This window comes from Excalfactoria chinensis, chromosome 28 (genome assembly GCF_039878825.1).
Source record: "Excalfactoria chinensis isolate bCotChi1 chromosome 28, bCotChi1.hap2, whole genome shotgun sequence".
Taxonomy (NCBI): domain Eukaryota; kingdom Metazoa; phylum Chordata; class Aves; order Galliformes; family Phasianidae; genus Excalfactoria; species Excalfactoria chinensis.
Window position 1 is genome coordinate 1,125,908 of NC_092852.1, and position 18,755 is coordinate 1,144,662.

Sequence of the window (18,755 nt, forward strand, 5' to 3'; positions counted from 1 at the left end):
AGTCCTTCCTTGGACAGCAAGGCCACGATCTCCTCTGTGATGGGGATGGAACTTGGGGGGAGGGGGGGGGGGCTGAGGCTGGAGGGTGGCTCAAGGGGACCCTCATGGTCCCCCCCAATGGGCGTTAGGGCCTGTTGGAGCTCAGGTCCTACACGCTGAAGGGAAGCTCAGCGGGAGCAGGGAGCACCTCAGGCCGGGGCCATGCTGGTCCCTGGGGTGGCAATGGGTTCATGGGTTGGGGTGGGTGGGTGGGAGGACGCTCAGAGCGACCCCCCCTTCCCTCCTCTGTGCGTGTGATCTGTGCAAACTGTGCGACAAGGGGGGGGGGGGCTCAGCTCTGCTCCCCCACAGCTGCTGCAGGTGAAAGGCTGGCAGCTCTGCCCCAGCCACTGCATTGCTGCATTGCTCTGCCCCCCTTCCTTCTCCTTCCCTTTTATTCCTGAAAAGCCAGAGCGAGGGGCAGGGGGCAGCGAGACCCCCCCCCCCCCACCAACCACTTGTGTTCCTCAGCAGGATCCGGCCGGGCTCTCCTGCCAGCGAGCACCAACCTTCCTCCTCTCCAAGGCAGTCAGAGCTGACCCGGGAGTTGTTCCACCACGGGCACAGGAACTGGAGCCCTCTGGCCTTGCAGAGTTAAGAGGAACGAAGGGTTTAAACCAAATCATCCTCTCCACCCCCCCTTAAAAATAACCAAAAAAAAAACAACCAAAAAAAAAACCCACTAAAACAAAAACTTAAAACCAAAATCAGCTATAAAATATGAGGGAGTCCGGCAATGGGCCGCCACGCTGTGATGGGACCCAATGGTTGGGGTGGGGGGGGGGGGAGCTGACAGCAGCCCACCCCCACCCCAATGCATGGGGCACCACTGGGCGCCCCTCAATGGGGCTGGGAGGGAATTCCAGGCAACGGCAGCAAAGATGCACTCAAATAAATATTGAAGATAGGAGGGAACGGGGCTGAGCCTGGCACAGTCCGCAGCCTCAAGGCTGCCCTCACGTCTGATGGACCTCGTGGAACATGAGCTCCCGTGGGATGCGGGTTTCGGGCCCGAAGTTCTTGGCTGCTTGGCGTTCAAAGGCCGCCACCATCTGCTTGACCACCTCGTCGAAGAAAACAGTGGCCAATTGGGAGTGAAGCAAAGAGCGGAACTCAAAGGAGATCTGAAGAGGGGAAGGGGGTGTGAGAGGCCGGATGGGAGCACGAGGATGGGGGGGGAGTGGGGGGGGAAAATGAGGGGGGTCTTACTGAGAAATCCACGGTGCAGGTACGGGGGTAACCGGGGATGCCGGGGCTGAAGCGCCAGTTTGTTTCCAAGTGGTTGAAGAGCCTCCCGTCCGTACAGACAGCCTGAAGGGGGGATAAGAGGAGGAGGAGCAGGAGATCAAGAGACCCCGGAATGGGGGGGGAGGGGAAGTTGTGCTCACCTTGACGAGGTGCGGGCGGACGAGGGTGACGATGGAGGTGTAACGTTCCAAGACGGGTGGGAATCCAACCTCCAGCTGCGCCTTGATGTGCCCCGTCCGTTTGGAAACCACCACCGACTTCTTACACCACGGCACGAAGCTTTTGTAATCGTCCACGTTGGAGACGATGTCGTACATCTCTTGCATGGAATACCTGCAGGCAGAGCCGGTGCTGCATTGGAAGGGGGGGATTTGGGTTCCCAGCTCCAGCTTTAGGGACACCAAACCTACCCAATGATGCGGCGCTCCGAGTACTCCTTGCGTTTGTTGGTTAAGGAGCCGGCGAGGTTGAGGAAGGAGCGGGCGGGAGCACGTTGCGGGTCCCACTCAGTGCTGATTAATGGGCGGCAGAACCTGAGGCTGCAAAGAGCTGCGTGTCTGCACAGGAGAGAGGTGTGGGGGGAGGAGGCAATGGGGCCGCCCCATGGATCTGCTGGGATCTAAGCCGTCCTGAGCTGGAGTAACCACGGGGCACAGCGGGGACCTGCCCCGTCCATCCCCGTCCATCCCCGTCCGTCCCACGGGCAGCACGGACGGGTCGGGAAAGTCCAAGTGCAGCGACACCGGCTGCTGCCAGCTCCGCTGTTACATAAGAGGAGGAAGGCGGGAGGGAAACCTGACCCCGGGGACACCTGATCCACAGCGGCAGAGCGGGGGCAGCCGCCCGCAGCTCCTCCCCGGCTCCGGCCTCCTCCACCCGGTACAGACGGTGCCGGGAAGGGAAACCGGGACACCCCGCAGCCTCCCGGGCTCCTCCCGCAGCCCCCATCGGGGTGACGGCCCGGCCCGGTTTATGCGGCCCGGTAGAGCTCCGTATCCCCGCCGTCCCTACGGCAGCCCCGTCCATCGCCGCCGCTATTTGTAGCCGCTCCTCCGGTACCGGCGGCCCGTTTCTGTTCCCATTTCGGTACCGACCACCCCAAATCCCGACGGGAACCGCCGGACGGAGCCGCCCGGACCGTCCCGTCCCCGCATCCCGTTTGGCTCCCGGCCACGTCCCGGTCGCAGAGGTCAACCCGGTACCGCGCACGTCCCGGTGCCGCCCGCCGTTGTCCCGCTCGCGGTTCCTCCCTCCGACCCGCCGCCCCCCCCCGCGTCGTCCCGTCCGCTCCCGTTCCGTGTCCCCGCCGCCGGTGACCTCTGGGCCCGCGGCGCGGCCTTCCCGCCCGCCGTCCGTCCCCGCGTCTCCCCCCTCCCGGTCCCGTCTCTCACCTCCCGGGAGGCGCCGACGCCGCCCGCAGCCGCTGCCGCGCCCCGAGCTGGAGGGCTCCGCGGAGCCGCCGGGCCGCCATGACAGGGCCGGGACGCGGCTCCGCTGCCCTCAGCCCGGCGCCGCCGTGACCTCTCACCCCGCGCGTGACGTCAGCGCGTCGCCATAGAGCCCGCGCGCGTCACGGCGCGGGGGTCGCCGGGAGCGGTAGGCCGCGCCGCGCGGGGGATGCTGGGAGTTGTAGTTCCGGCCCGGGATCCATCCGTTCCACGCGTCCCCTCGGGCCGGGCCGCCCCGCGGCGTCACCGCCTCGTGTTCCGCGGTGAAACCGGGCCCGGCGCGGAGCTGCCCCGGTTCCGCCTCCGTGTAACGAAGCAAAAAGCGGAGCTCGGCCGGGGAAAATCCCGCGGGGCCGGTTCCGCACTACGGAACAGCAGGGGCCGCAGCCCGGCCAGGCCCGGAGCTCCGCGCCGCCCCACGTGGCGCTGTGAAGGCCGCGGTTCGCCCGGCCCGTTACCGCCGTTACCGGGGCGGTTCGAGCCCGTGCAGCGCAGGGCGGTGCCGCCCGGCCCGGGATGGGGGGGCCCGTGTCCGCACTCGGCCGCGGCAGCTCCAGACCCGCAACGTGCAGGGCGGCTCTCGGTGCTCCGTTCCCAGCCCCGTCCCCGTTAACGCCCCCCCGCGTCCCGTCCCGACGTGGCGCCCACCCCCACACTCCGTTATAACGGCCGGCGGCGGCGCTGCGGCCCGGCGGTGTGGGCCGCTCCCCGGCGGTGGGCGGGCCCAGGCGCTCCCCGCCCCGCAGCCGCCCGAGCGGAGCCGCCGCGGCCGGAGCCCGATGCCGGGAGCTGCGCGCTGAGGGCGGCCCCGAGATGGGGATTCTCAGCATCACGGACCAGGTACCGCCGCCGCGTCTGCCCCGAACAACCCGCGACTCGTTCGGCCGCGCCGCTACGCCAGGCCGGGGATGCGCGGCCTACCGCGCGCCGCACCGGGCCGGGCCGCCGCCCCAGGCCGCGGGGCCTCCCGCCGGACCCCACCTGCCGCTGGGCCCGGCCCGAACCGCCGCGATGCTGCGGAGCCGGGATCCGCGCTCGGCGGGGCGCTCGGAGCTGCCGCCGGACCGAGCGGCGCAGCGCGGGGGGGGGAATCGGCTCCGGGGCCCGCGGGGCCCGCAGCTCTGGGACGGCTCCGGTGCCCGCAGCGCGGCCCGCACGTGGCCCTACGCCGCTTCCACGCGCCGCTCCGAGCGCCCCGGGTATCGCCGTACGGGCCGCCCCAGGCCCGGCCCGGTTGGGTCCGAAGCTCCCGGAGCTCTGCAGCCGCGGTAGGGAACGGGATGGAGGGTTGGGGGGGGGCGGGCGTCCGTCTGCGGTTGAACCAGAACTTGAGTGTTTTTCCGGTCAGCGGAACGTTTCTGGTTCCCCGCGGATGGCGGTGGGTGTGTCGGCCAAACGCCGCACGAGGCTGCGGTGCCGCCTGCCCGTCTGTGCCCGTTTTGATGTTATTTAAGTGGGGTTTTTGTTTTAACGTCGAACCGAAGGATGCTGAGTGTGCTGCGTTCCGAGCCAATGAGTCACGCGGTCCCCTCCGAGCCGGGATGCTCTCCCCGTGTTTGACGGCTTTCAGGTGGATGCTGCTGGGAGCTGACAGTGCACGGAGCACCGAGTGGAGCTGCCCCATAACGTGCATGGGATACGGAGTCACTGTTAGGGATGGGAGGGTGGTGATAAGCCCCAGGTCTCACACAGCTGAGTTTGGGCACCCCATGGATCGCTGTTCTCCAGTCAGCATCACTGCTTGGGCTCCATAGCAGGGAGCTTTTCTGGCAATCCTTTGAGCATTCCCCATCCAAAACCCATCCATCTTGCCATCCAGAATCCAAAAAGAAAGCTCTTTATCCCCAGTGCAGTGTTAGAAAGCAGCATTCCTTCCTTCCTCAATATACAGACCAGGCAACGTGACAAACAAGTGCCCTCTCGGAGTTCAGGTTCCACATCTAAACAGCTCATATATATGTACTCATGTCCCTTTGGGCACACTCAGTGGTATGTAGGGTGGTTGAGCACCCACCTCCTCCTTCCCCATATTCCTGAGACCCTTCACTTGGTATTTCTTCCTATCCCAAGCAATTCCTGTTGCTTGCTAGGCCATAGCGAGCAACTTATAGGACAGCATAAGGTGGAACAATACAAAGGTAGTAACAGATATTCAGGAGGTTATTTATAGGGGAAGAACTCACCTCTATGGATGCCTTCAGTGGGAAATGCTGAAGCAATCTCCATCAGAGAGCAATCTCCAAGAGAGTGTATGTGGCACCTGGAGAAGGTGGCCTTGCAGCTGGTGATAAAAGTATTGTGTTATGACTCCTGGGCTCCTGGTGAGGCAAGAAGATAAAAGGATGATGTGGTGTCCCCCAGTGGGAAGTTAGTGAGGGAAACGAGAGTGCTCAGCCACAAAGGCTGAGATGGAAAGTTGTAGGACTGTCGTCCGTGGGTTCCTTGTGCTGAAGTAATAGGTTGGGTTTTAAACTGATGTATTAATTCCTATATCAATGGGGTGAAAACCACCTCCGCTGGTTGGTCTCTGGTGCTCGTTGAGCTGCTCAGAACCGTATCCTGCTCTGTTTTGGGTTCTGGATGGGGCTCCATCTCCCACCTTCATTGCCCACCCATCCCTCTCTCTGCAGCCTCCTCTGGTCCAAGCCATCTTCAACCGCGATGTAGAGGAAGTGCGGTCGCTGCTGAATCAGAAGGAGAATATCAATGTACTGGTGAGTGCTGCCCAGCCCCACAGCTTGGACCCACACCCAGCTCCTGCTGGCCTTCCCAGCAGTGCCAAAGGGGGTAAATGGGCTGGTGAAGGGGTTTGGGGTGGGCTCTTTGCAGGAAGTTTAGGGCTGGGGGCTCCACGTTTCAGGATTCCAACACTGTTTGCTGTGCTTTGTTCCGTGGCCTCCGTCGTGTACAATGGGGTGTGTGGAAGGATGGGGCTCCCATCCATCCATGGAGAGCTCTTCCTGAAGCCTTCGGTGGCACAGAGCATGGCTGGGAGGCGGTGGGCTGTGTGGGATGGGGCTCAGCTCCACCTTTTTCACTCCTTTGGGATGCTGACCCAGAACAGTTGGATGAGAACGCAACCATAAAGTTGTTCCTGATGGAAGGAGGGGAATTGGAGCTGGTTAGCAAAGCAGAATGAGCCTCGTGGCTGCCAGGAGGTGCTGCTCATCTCTGGGACGTCCCAATGGGTCCCCTCTTGGTGCACGCACCATTTCCTCCACTTTTGGACTAGCACCGCTGCGTTCTGCTTCACCACCTTGCTGGGGCTCAGCTCTGTGCTTGGCACACGCTTGCCTGCTCCGCTGCTTGTGGCAGAGCATTGTGGCACAGTCTGCATCCGAAGGGCTGAGGGCTTCTCCCTGTGCCTGCCTGGGTCAGGGACTGGGCAGCGCTTGGTCCTCGCTGTGAGTGTTGGGATTGTTTTGCAGGGTTCTCGTGCAGCTGCCGAGGGAATAAACCCACGATTGTTAATGCGTAGTTTCCTTCTGGCGTGCAGGTTTAGAGATGTTGGTGCTTGTTTGCTGACCTGCCAGCTGGGTTTCACTTTCACATCCTCCTGCCTGGCTGTGCCAGCTCAGCGTGCTGCAAAAAAATGAGACTCCCACTGTTTCCCAAACAGTCCTTAACGCTCTGAAAAACAATTACTTTTCTCCCCCCCCCCCCCCGACACAAAATGTGGGACTGGAAGCAAGTTGTGCTCTTCCACTTTTCTCCTTGCTTGCTTCCCAGCCTTGGTACGTGGCACTTCCCCAAGGAGCATCTGAGCGTAGAGCCTTGAGGCAGAGGTTATACAGGGCCCAGCTCTGAGCAAACAGAAGTGAAAGGTGGTTTATATTCAGCTGAGCCAACCAAGGCTCAGAGAGGGGCTTTACAAACCTTGCTGGCCCCCAGCGGTGGGATGCAGGAGCTGTCTGCAGTTCCCAGGGTGGGATGTTGCTTGTTTGGAGCAGCTTTCCTCACTCACTGCATGCCCTGAGCTGTCTGTGTGTGCTGTGCTGGGGCAGGAGGGGCTGTGCTGAGTGGTCCCCCGGCCTCAGAGCTGATGGCAGATCTCCTTCCTTCCTTCCCTGCTCAGGACCAAGAAAGACGAACACCTCTGCATGCTGCTGCCTACATAGGAGATGTTGCAATCCTCGAGCTCCTCATACTGTCAGGTAAGGGCCCGGGCTCAGGTGCTTTGCTCAGCACTGGGGCTGCCCTCAGGGCATCGTTCTGATCCCTTCTGCGCTCAGGGGTGTAGAGCAGTAGGGGTTGGTCACCCTCCAAACAGCCTTGTGCTCATAATTAAGCCAATGGGTTTGCAGCCAGGGAAAGATTAGGAAACGTTGCTGTAATCCTAAGAGGTTTGTTCAGACGGAGGAGCGTCGTGGAGCTGAACTAACAGAGGTGGGCACCCAGCCAGGAGGGAGCTGCGTGCTGGGGCTCCGCTGTGACTGTTTGGCTCTGTGGGGAGATGGCATTCTGGGAGGTGCAGTCACTTCACTCTTGCTTTGCTGCATCCTTTGCATTGCACCGGCACAGCCTCCAAGGGATGGAGCTTGTTCCTGGGCTCTGTCAAGCTCAGCACAGTCCCTTCTTTGCAGCGGGGTTGGTGCTCCTGTCTGCAGGAGCCTCTTGTGACAGCAGCCATAGCAGCAGCGGGTCACCTCTGTTCCCTGACCATCTCCTCTTGTTCCTCCTCAGGTGCTAATGTTAATGCAAAGGACACTGTTTGGCTCACCCCGTTACACCGCGCTGCGGCTTCTCGCAACGAGGTATGTGCTGATGGGAGGAGGAATGCTCCTCTTTTGTCTGACTTTGGCTCGGATGGATGTTCTTGTTGGAGCGGGGAGAGGATGACCTCGTAATCCAGATGCTTAAAATGAGAGCTGGCAAAGATCCTCTCTGTTCCCTCCATCCTTCAGGAGCCAGCACGTGGGTTTTCCCCACGCTGCCTTCCTGCCTTTTCCCCCCTCCCAAGGGCTTTGGGTAATCCAGCTTTATGTTTCCTTGAGGGATAATGGGGCTCCCTCTCTCTTTTTGGAGCCAGTTCCAAGAGATTCTTGTTGGAAAGATTTTCTGAACGTTTGACTTTTGTGGGTTTAACTTCATCCCACTTAACTTTGTCCTGTTTTGGGTTACTTGAGAGCAAGAAACGTTGCGGTTGTGTTGGTTGGAGCCAGGGATCAGCAGCTCTGAATGTGACACGCAGGGCAAGTTACCACACATCAGCTGCCTTCGTGGATTGTCTTAATTGGCAGCAGACAGGAGATGAAATACGTGAGCGTAAAGCTCTGCCCAAGGCGTCTCCTGTGGGCTGTGAGGACAGTCACTGCGTGTCCAGAAGGCAGGAGGGGCAGCAGAAGGGGCAAGTCATTGTAGAATGCAAGTCAAAGGGTTCCTTTTATCATCCTTCTGGGTCACAAATGAGCCCTCATTGACAGTTACATCCCGTGGCTCAGATGTGTTTCTCCAATGCCGGGACCCCCATGCAGCTGCATTTCACAGCTGTGCTTGGGCTGGGATGAGCCTATGGACGGAGTTAGAGCTCTTCCCTTCCTCTGCTCCTGCCAGAAAGCACTTCACCTCCTCCTGAAGCACTCGGCAGATGTCAATGCCCGCGACAAGTATTGGCAAACGCCTCTGCACGTCGCTGCTGCCAACCGGGCCACCAAGTGTGTGGAGGCCATCATCCCCCTGCTGAGCACTGTCAACGTTGCGGACCGCACGGGCCGCACGGCGCTGCACCACGCTGTGCACAGCGGCCACCTTGAGGTGGGTGATGGGGCTCGGGTGCAAGGTGCCTCATTGCATCCTCCTCTCCTGAGTCTGGGCTGCTCCTGTGGCACTGGAGGGGATGGAATGGCAGCCTTGCCCCTCATGCTGCTTTTCTCCACCCAGATGGTGAACCTGCTGTTAAACAAAGGGGCCAGCCTGAGTAGCTGTGACAAGAAGGATCGCCAGCCCATCCACTGGGCAGCTTTTCTGGGTAGGTTCCCCGGAAGGCCTCATTTCTTCTCCCCTGTTCCACGGGGTTTTGCCTTGCAGTGCACCCTGCAGCTGCAGTGCCCGTGTGCCCATTGGCTTTCACTCCTATCCCTCCCACAGGGCATTTGGAAGTTCTGAAGCTGCTGGTGGCCCGTGGAGCTGATGTGATGTGTAAGGACAAGAAGGGCTACACCCTGCTGCACACAGCTGCAGCCAGCGGGCAGATTGAAGTTGTGCGTCACCTGCTGCGGCTGGGGGTGGAGGTGAGCCCACAGCTGGGGATCCAGGAGCTGGAGAGGGTGGGAGCGTGGGCTGCTTTGTGGCTGCCCTTTTTTTACACCCCTTTTTTCCTTCCCAATCCTCAAATCCTTTGGGTTTGCTGCTCCTTCAGATCGATGAACCAAATTCCTTTGGTAACACTGCACTTCACATCGCCTGTTACATGGGCCAAGATGCCGTGGCCAATGAACTGGTCAATTACGGCGCCAACGTCAATCAGCCTAACGAGAAGGGCTTCACCCCTCTGCACTTTGCTGCTGTGTCCACCAATGGGGCCCTGTGCCTGGAGCTCCTCGTCAACAACGGGGCTGATGTCAACTTTCAGGTCTGGTGCTGAAGGGCTGAGCCCTGGGTTGGGGACATGGGGACCCGCTGCCCTCAGGGTGGTGACAGGAGCCTGATGTGACCTTGCTTCTGCTCTCCACAGAGTAAGGAAGGGAAGAGCCCCTTGCACATGGCTGCCATCCACGGGCGGTTCACACGTTCACAGATCCTCATTCAGAATGGTGAGTGGCTGCTGCTTGCTGGGTGAGCCCATCCTTGTGCTGTGCTGCTCAGTGCCTCCTCCAGGGTTTCCCTGCGTGTTTGCTCTGAGGATCTGAGAGCTCTCCAGCCATCTCTCAATTTCAGTGCTGTTTCATGGGGGCTGCTGCCCTGTGCTGATGGGGGCAGTGAGTGCAGAATAGAGCACTGAAATTCCAGCTGGGTCAGTGCTGAGGCCAAAGGCGTGCTGCTACAACCAGCCTGAAAGACCATATTCCTGTGGGAGGGCAGCAGGCTTGGCAGCACCCCAAGGGTTCAGCCAGACACCTGGGGGCTGAATGCATCCCTTCCTGGAGGACAAGGGGAGATGTAATGTCCCGGGCTGGCAGGTGGGCTCTCCCAGCACAGACAGCAGCTTGAAGTTCTCCTGCATGATACAGAATGGACTCAAGTTATCAGCCATGTTCCTGAGATGGGACATGGCCATCAGAACAGCCTGGGCCTCCTTCATCACTTCCAGCACAGTCTGAGCCTCTTTCAGAGCAAGGTTGCATCCTGGGATTAGAGTGCAGAGATCCATTGGTAACGCTTAGCTTTCCCTTTCCAGGCAGTGAGATTGACTGCGCTGACAAATACGGCAATACCCCCCTCCACGTTGCTGCTAGATATGGCCATGAGCTGCTAATTAGTACTTTGATGACGAATGGTGCTGACACTGCAAGGTGAGGAAGAGCTCTTCCCTCCCTCTGCCTCCTTGGGCTGGAGGATGCATGGACGGCCCACATTGACCCTGTTCCCTCTTCTGGCAGGCGTGGGATCCACGACATGTTCCCTCTGCACTTAGCTGTTCTCTTTGGATTTTCAGACTGTTGTCGTAAGCTACTTTCCTCAGGTGGGTGGCTCAGCTGTCCCCTGCCCTATGGGGGCACCTGGGTGAGTCCTGCAGCTCCCTGACTCCCTGCACTCTGCCCTGCAGGTCAGTTGTACAGTATCGTCTCCTCGCTGAGCAACGAGCACGTGCTGTCTGCAGGCTTTGATATCAACACACCTGACAACCTTGGGAGGACTTGCCTCCACGCTGCTGCTTCCGGAGGGTGAGCTGAGCACTGCCTGCCCTTGGGTGCTGTGCCCAGATCTGGCAGGCAACAGGGTGGTATGTTCAGAGCCAGCAATGGAGAGGGACACCTCTGGGCCCTGTTATGTTGTTGATTCTGATTCATCCCAGCCTCTGCATCCTGGGACTTTTTACCTTAATGCAGAGCAGTAAGGCTCGCTTGGCTGAGATTTGTGAAGGCTTCACAAACTGAAGCAGCAGGGTTTAGCTGGCCATTTAAATGCCTCACAGTGTTCAGTTTCACCATGCAGTGCAGGACAGCGCTGGCAATGCAGGAGGCACAAGAGGGTGATTTTAGAGAGCAGGGAAGGGCTTTGTATGAGCAGCATCCAGCCATGGCTGGAGATGACAGGCTGCACTGAGCTCCACACAGGCTGTGTGGGTGAGAAGTGTAGTTGCCTTGTCTGCAACTAGGAGGAGTTAGTGTTCCTGCTGTGCTCCATTCTCATCTGTGTCTAACTGGTCTCCCTGTCTCCTGTAGGAACGTTGAATGTCTTAATTTGCTGTTGAGCAGCGGTGCTGACTTGAGAAGGAGAGATAAATTTGGCAGGTAAGCATGCTGGGGGCATTGCAAAGGTGATTCTTCTGCAGCAGCTGGGTTTGGGCTGGGCTTTTCCCAAAGCCTCACAGCGGTAGTGTAGGGCTCAGCTGGGGTTTAGGAGGTGATGCCAGCTGAGTCTGGGCAGGCTGATTGCTCAGGCTGATGTCTGGCTCTTTAAATGGAGCAGCTGACCCAAAAGTGGGGTGCAGCTCAGCAGCTGGGGTGGGCAGCTCCCTGGGTCCTGCTGATGCCCCACAGGTTTCTCTGTGACAATCAGTGCTCCTCAGCCCTTTCTTCTTTCCCCTCCCCAGGACTCCACTGCACTACGCAGCTGCCAATGGCAGCTATCAGTGTACAGTGACGTTGGTCACTGCAGGAGCCAGTATTAATGAGGCTGACTGTAAAGGCTGTACCCCCTTACACTATGCTGCTGCTTCAGATACGTACAGGAGGTGAGTGTGTGCCCCGGCCACCTCCCCAAGCAGTGCCTTGTGAGGAGGGGGTGCATTATGGAGGTGGGAGGGAATGGTCAGCAAACTGATGGGGGCTTCTGACCTTTTAGAGCAGAGACTCATTCAGGAAACAGCCATGACACTGATGAGGAGCCACTGAAGGAGTCCAGAATGAAGGAGGCATTCTTGTGAGTTGATGCAGCCCCATCTGGCCGTTGGTTGTGGTTCACCCTTTCCCTGTGCTGTACCTCACTTCTACTTAACGCTGAGCTGAGCTGCAATGAGGAAACAGCTGCTGGTTTGGTTCTTGAGCAAACCTGGCCATTACCCCAGCACTGATCCCCAGGGAGTCTGCATGCACTCCTTGTCCAGCAGGGATTCATACAGCATCTGCTCTCAGATCAAGCAGGGGGTTCTTTCCTGGGCATGCTTCTCTACTCTCACTGTTTTCCTGATCTCCTTTTCTCTCTCTCTCTCTTGTTGCAGTTGTTTAGAGTTCTTGCTGGATAATGGTGCTGACCCATCCCTCCGGGACAAGCAGGGATATACTGCTGTCCACTATGCAGCTGCGTATGGCAACAGGCAGAACCTCGAACTGGTGAGTAAAGCAAAGCCTTGTGTGCTGCAGGAGATGGGGGAGGCCCCCTGGAGCCTTGCAGTGCCCAGTTGTGTGCTTTGCAAGCACTGCAGTGCCAACATTTATCCACAAGGAGGGGAGGTGGGTTTGATTAAATTCCATGGGGAATGAAGTGTTTTCAGGGGGGTCACTTAGAGTTTTGTGTTTTTGTTGTCTCAGCTCCTGGAAATGTCTTTTAACTGCCTGGAGGATGTGGAAAGCACCATTCCAGTCAGCCCTTTGCACTTAGCTGTAAGTACGGCTGGCCCAGCCCCAGGGTGGCAGAGGGCACTTGGCTCTGTGCTGGGGTTCGCTGTGCCCTGAAGAGTTGCTGCTCCCCAGCAGCGTGGGCTGGGCCATCATGTTGGCCAAAGAGCTGCGTGGGGTGAAGCAGGAAGGGAGGCAGCAGCCTGGGACCTGGCTTTTCCCACAGGCCGTAGCTCGAAGTCCCTTTGGTTTGCATTTGGAGCTCCTTGCTTTTTCTGTTTCACGGTCACCTCGTCCGCATGTGGGCAGGGGTGGGATGGGAGCGCAAACACAGGGCGGCAGAACCATCCCAGGGTTAAAACTCCAGCCCATCCAGACTCTGCTTTGACGTTCCCTGCTCTGCCCTCAGGCCTATAATGGTCACTGTGAAGCCCTGAAGACACTTGCTGAAACCCTCGTGAACCTGGATGTGCGGGACCACAAGGGGCGGACAGCCCTGTACCTCGCCACGGAGAGAGGCTCCACCGAGTGCGTGGAGGTGCTCACCAGCCACGGCGCTTCTGCCCTGGTGAAGGAGAGGAAGAGAAAGTGGACCCCTCTCCACGCTGCAGGTAATGAGGCCGGGGGCTGAGAAGGAGCCAAGGATGCTCGTTTATCCATTTCCCAGCTGCTTATTAGGGAAGGGGGAAAGGGCTGTGGGTCAGGGTGATGCTTGTGGTCAGGATGGGACCGGTGCTGTGCCACACCTGCAGAAGCTGAGGGCCCAGTTGCCCAGCAGCAGTTGGGAGAGGACACCAGTGGCTTCTGCACACACGTGTTTTTAGCTCAGCCTGTGCATGTGTTAATCAACCCTGTAGCCTAGCAACCATGTAATGAGTTTGCTCAGCCACGTGTGCCTGGCTGCTGAGCATGAGCCTGCACCTTTGGTGTATGGTGGCAGCTGGAAGGAGGGACTCATCAGTGCGGGTTTGTGACTCCTTTCCTCTGCTGTCCCCAGCTGCCAATGGGAATACAGATTCCCTGCACCTCCTGATAGACAGCGGGGAGCGGGCAGACATCACCGATGTCATGGACATCCACGGCCAGTGAGTTTGTGTGTTTCTCTGGGGCTGCGTCGCAGGGTGGTGGGGTAGGTTTGAGGGCAGCACTTGAGCCCAGCACAATGCCAAGCCCTCTCCTCCCCACAGAACCCCACTGATGCTGGCCATCATGAATGGCCACGTCGACTGCGTCCACCTCCTCCTGGAGAAGGGATCCACAGCTGATGCAGCCGACAAGAGAGGAAGGACCGCTCTGCATCGGGGGGTGAGTGCATCTCTGGGGGTGCCTGGGGCCATGCAGCTTCTGCTCTGATGCCTCCTGCACAGGGGCTGCTTGGAGGGCAGGCAGGTGGTTCCTATTGGCACAGGGATCCTCAGTGAAAGAGCCCAAATCCTCTTCCTGAAAAGCAGTGTTTGAGAAGGAAGCTGTGGGAGAAGGGGATAGCTCTGTTGTAAGATGATGGAAAGATGAGGTCTGACCTTGTCCTCTCTTCTGGCGCAGGCTGTGACGGGCTGTGAGGACTGCCTGGCTGCTCTGCTGGACCACGATGCCTTCGTTCTGTGTCGGGATTTCAAAGGTCGGACCCCGATCCACTTTGCATCGGCGTGCGGGCACTTAGAAATCCTGAGGACCTTGCTGCAGGCAGCCCTCTCTACTGACCCTCTGGACTCTGTGGTGGACTACAGCGGTTATTCACCAATGCACTGGGCTTCATACAGTGGTAAGAACCAGGGCTGGGCCCCATCCCACCTCTGTTCTGACTGGGTGCTAATGGCCTTACGTCTCTCTTTCTTCACAGGGCATGAAGATTGTCTTGAATTGTTACTTGAACACAATCCATTTGCATACCTAGAAGGAAACCCCTTTACTCCATTGCACTGTGCAGTGTAAGTGGTGTCGGGAGCTGCCCTGGGTTTTTCTCACCAGGTGATGTGGGAGAGGGGTACAGGACCAGAACAGGCTGCAGCCTGCAGATGGAGCTCCAGACGCTGTCCTGTTTGCCAAGGGCTCCTCTCTGGGTGGCAATAACAGCTCAGGGTTATACAGCTGTCCTGTCTCAGCTCCCCTGTGGCAGGGAGGTGGCTGCCAGACTCTGGGGGGGTCTCTGGGAGCTGCAGGGTGTCTGTCTCATTGGCTGTGTGCAGCACATCCAGGGCTGGCATGCATGAGATCCATGTGCCAGCTTGGTGGAGCTACCGAGGTGGGAGGGTCAGCCCCCGGAAAGCTGGCAGCAGAGGGATGAGCAAAGCAGTTGTGTGACATGGTGTTGTGATTCCTTGACTGTCATCAGAAAAGATAAAGGGTGTTTTACTCTAAGCAACCCCATACTAGCTGCTGTTGGCCCTTGGATCCCAGGAATCTGTTCCTCATTCCAATTGCAGCTGTGCTAATGCTGCTGAATCTTGTTCTAACTTTCCTTCTCGTCCCCACTGCAGAATTAACAACCAGGACAGCACTGCTGAAATGCTGGTGGAAGCATTAGGTGCCAAGATTGTTAATAGCAGAGATGCCAAAGGAAGGTGAGCACAGACTTGTCTCTCTCTGCGGTGCTGCTGAGTGGTGGTTGTGACTCCTACAGCTGGCATGGAATCATAGAATGGTTTGGGTTGGAGGGGACCATTAACATCGAGTTCCAACTCTGATGTCCCCAGATGTGTCTTCAGGCCTAGGCAGCCTTGCTGAGGTGCATCCTGTGCCCTCCTCTTTACCCGAGCTCTCCTTTTCCCAGGACACCCCTTCACGCTGCTGCCTTTGCAGACAACATCCATGGTTTACAGCTGCTGCTGCGCCACCAAGCCGAGGTGGACACAACTGACAAGCTGGGGAGGACTCCCCTCATGATGGCCTCTGAGAACGGGCACACTGCAGCAGTTGGTACGTGGTCAGCAGCCAACCCCTTCCCCAGGCACTGCCAGTCGGCAGAAGGGGCTGCCACCCCACAGCATTGCTGTCCACATCCTGCAGCGCTGCCTGGGACCTCTCTAGGGGGGAATGGAGGGGTTTGGTGCTCAGAGGACTGCGGTGCTTTCAGCTGTTCCTGGGGCTGTCAGCCACACCAACACAGCTGCTTTCCCCAGCAGCAGGGTCGTGAGACCCCTCTGCTTCCTCTGGGGTCCTTTGGAGCCAGGCTGTGCTGCTCTTGTCCATCAGTATGTGGCTGCTGCCCCCACTGCCGTGGTCTGAGCTTCACTTTCTGATGGCAGCTGTCCCTTCTCATTTCAGAGTTCCTGCTGTACCAAGCAAAAGCAAATATAACTGTGCTGGATGTCAACAAGAACACAGCTCTTCACCTGGCCTGCAGCAAGGTAGGCAGCCAGAGCCCAGAGACATTGCAGGGAAGGGAGTGTAGGAAACAGCAGCTCTCTTTGCAGTCTGTTCTGAAGCAGTAATGTGTTCCAGAAGGAGCAGTGTTTTAGGGAACGTCTCTGAATCCCAGGGAATTGCTTTGTGCCTTGACAGCACCCAGCTCACGTCTGCTGCACCGGCTGCCTGCGTCCTATAAACAGTTCATTCTCCTTTCCAGGGTCATGAAAAGTGTGCCTTGTTGATCCTGGGGGAAACCCAAGACCTTGGCCTTATCAATGCAAGTAACAGTGCTCTGCAGATGTGAGTATTTGGACAGCTGGCACCGGGGAAAGGGGGGGAGGGTGGAGTGGAAACCAGGGCTTTGCAGGGGGTTGGTAAGGCCTGGGTGAGAGGAGAAAGAGAATGGTAGAAGGAGGCGCGTTTAGTGCATTCAATGAGTGCCCAGCCTCAATGCCTGCAGTAATTCCATCACTGTGCACTGCTGTGGGAGGCTGTCCTGCTGCTCCAGGGCCTGATTGCTGCATTGTGGCCCCAGCCTGCACCTGACCACTCTCTCCCCTCCCCAGGCCGCTCCACATCGCTGCACGGAACGGGCTGGCCACCGTCGTCCAGGCTCTGCTCAGCAGAGGTGCCACCGTGTTGGCTGTGGATGAAGAAGGTGTGTGTTGCTCGCGGGCAGCCAGGCCCTGTGTGGGGCTCGTGCTATGTGGGGAGGTGGTTGGCTGGCGTTGGGAGGATTTCCCACCCCTTCTGCATTTGAGTTGCATGTGCTCAGTCAGGGTGAAGATGCTGACACCCTGTCACCCCCTGTAAAAGCATTCCCAGGTCCCAGAGGGGTTTTAGACATGTGTCTCTTAACCTCGTGCATCTTCTGGGCTTTTAGTCTCGTGTATCTCCTGGGCTTGCTTGCCAATGTGCCAACCCAGCGCAGCCTGAGCTGTTGGTAAGCCATTGACTCACTTGTGAGTTGGCAGAAGCTAGTTGCTGCCACCAGATGCTGTTTATCCCAGCAGTTTTTGCTCTGCTGGAACACCTTTAAGTTGTGAAAACCATCATTAGGTCTGCCCTGCTGCCAGGGCTTCTGAGGCTTTTGTAATTCACCTCCTGCTGATCCCCGCACGCTTCAAAGCAGTTGCAGAAATGGCAAGGGTGGCCGGTGCCCAGAAGCAGCGTCCTTTGAGATATGAACAGAAATCCATGCAGGGGATGAAAGCTGCCCCTTGCAGGGCACCGGGTGACGCAGAGTGGGAAAGCAAAAGACTTTCCCTTCCCCTCTTTCCCTCCAGCCTGCATTGGGGGTCCTGGGGAGCAGCCCCTTCACCTCCGGCTCTGTCCTAGGTCATACCCCAGCCTTGGCATGCGCCCCCAACAAGGACGTTGCCGACTGCCTGGCACTTATCCTCTCCACCATGAAGCCTTTCCCACCTAAAGACGCCATCAGCTCTTTCAGCTTCAACCTCCTCAAGAACTGCGGCATTGCAGCCAAAACCGCGGCCTGCGGGGCTCTGCCCAATGGCAGCACCTGCCCCTACAGCAAGGACCGGCACAATGCCATCGGCTTAGACGGCTGTTACTCGGAGTAGCTTAAACTATGGGTGACCTAATATCTTATTATATTTATTTAGAAATTCTATAAATATAGGGCACTTTAAAGGAGAACAAGACTGGGCAGGCCTTCTAGCATGGCCGATTAGACCAAGAGTTCAACGCTTCCTCTTCTTGCTGCAGCACCAGCGTGGTGCTAGAGCTGCTCATTGCTGTAACGAGGGGCTGGCAGTGCTGCCCTGGTGGCACGGGGCTGCCCTGAACACCAAGCCACGCTCCTCCAGCCATTTGCATCCCTCTGTGGCATCCGCTGCTTCCCTTGGGCTGCGTGGCCACAGAGAACCAAAATGAGGAAAAACTCTTTAATTAAAAAACAAACAAACAAACTAATTGGGACCATCCATTGGGCTGCAGATGGGAAGAGGATTTGGCTCCCAGCTTTTGGGGGTGGATTGAGATCGGTTCCGTTGGCATCCCCACGCTGTCTGCAGGCTGGAACGGGGAAGCCTGAACTCTTGGTGGGGTGTGGGGTTTGGGATCGGGGTGGTCTTGCAGCCGCTGGGGTGGGTGCTAGCTCCTGGCCAAGTGCCACTGTAATGCTCCTCTCTGAGTCACTTTTCTCTCATGCTCATCCTTCGATTCCAATACAGACACTTGAATCAAGATCTACTGTACCTGGGACACTAAAATACCCTTTTGGCAGCTGTCATTTTTATGCAAAAACGGGTGCTGCTGCCCGACTCGGCGGTCTGCGCGCCGCGGACGCGCTGCTGGAACCTCACTCCCCACACCAGGCACTTTAGGGATTCTGTTGGTTATCTGCTTTTGGTTTGGTTGGGTCGGTTGGTTTTTCGTTTCCTTCCTCTCTTGACAAAACATTGGATTCCTAAGAGCAGATTCTTGGGATTCTTTTTTTTTTCTTTGGAGTTTTCGTTCTCTGTGTCGCGTGGTTGTTCCCACGCGAGAGTCAGTGTTGCTTTTCTTTTTAAAAAAGAGAAAGGTTATTTATAAAGAAACAAGCATTTACCTTTTAAAAACAAAAAAAAACACACAAAAAAAACAAAACAAAACAAAAAAAGCAACAAAAATAATAATTAAAAAAATATATACCTGAAACTTTTCGCCTTTAAATAAGGAAGAAAATGCACTTCAGAGTCCTTATTCACAACCCTGATAGGTCCGTATTTATTTTTCTAACGCAGCATGTTGGCAGGTTTTATTAGCGTGCATGTATGTGAGATCATTGGGTGTTTTGGGGGGTTTTGGTTTTTTTTTTTGTGCTTGTTTTGGGTTTTCTAATTTTAGAGATCATATTTATGATGCAGGTTTGAAGCATTTGAGAAACGTTGCACTGTTGGGTCTTTTTTTTTGTTTATTTGTTTGGTTTTGGTTTGTTTTTTTCTTCGGAATTACTGTAACAGTATCACGTGCAAAACAGATACTCATTGCTCCATATCACGAGCCTGTG

At 57.5% G+C, this 18,755-nt stretch overlaps 2 protein-coding genes across 3 annotated transcripts; one reads left to right on the top strand and one right to left on the bottom strand.

The window, feature by feature from the left end:
• Positions 1-72: 72 nt before the first annotated feature.
• On the bottom strand, positions 73-2,834 carry COQ10A (coenzyme Q10A). Of its 2 annotated transcripts, none has more exons than XM_072358126.1 (5): positions 2,679-2,834; positions 1,698-1,826; positions 1,428-1,620; positions 1,249-1,350; positions 73-1,163 (listed from the first exon to the last, which is right to left on the bottom strand). In XM_072358126.1, the coding sequence occupies exons 1-5, from the start codon at positions 2,756-2,758 to the stop codon at positions 996-998; spliced, it is 672 nt and encodes a 223-aa protein (XP_072214227.1). In that variant the 5' UTR covers positions 2,759-2,834; the 3' UTR covers positions 73-995. The 2 variants fall into 2 exon arrangements, with proteins under 2 accessions (XP_072214227.1, XP_072214226.1); XM_072358125.1 differs by having other exon boundaries at positions 1,698-1,844; positions 2,679-2,833.
• A 606-nt stretch (positions 2,835-3,440) lies between these two features.
• Positions 3,441-18,319, top strand: ANKRD52 (ankyrin repeat domain 52). The gene is made up of 28 exons (XM_072358122.1): positions 3,441-3,575; positions 5,366-5,449; positions 6,811-6,889; positions 7,419-7,489; positions 8,289-8,489; positions 8,616-8,703; positions 8,823-8,965; positions 9,094-9,306; positions 9,409-9,487; positions 10,072-10,186; positions 10,274-10,356; positions 10,441-10,558; positions 11,060-11,128; positions 11,431-11,571; positions 11,682-11,759; positions 12,058-12,169; positions 12,368-12,439; positions 12,804-13,005; positions 13,392-13,479; positions 13,582-13,699; positions 13,937-14,156; positions 14,235-14,322; positions 14,872-14,955; positions 15,165-15,310; positions 15,659-15,741; positions 15,960-16,042; positions 16,309-16,400; positions 17,081-18,319. Exons 1-28 carry the CDS (start codon positions 3,549-3,551, stop codon positions 17,323-17,325), a joined length of 3,222 nt encoding a protein of 1,073 aa, XP_072214223.1. The 5' UTR covers positions 3,441-3,548; the 3' UTR covers positions 17,326-18,319.
• Positions 18,320-18,755: the final 436 nt, after the last annotated feature.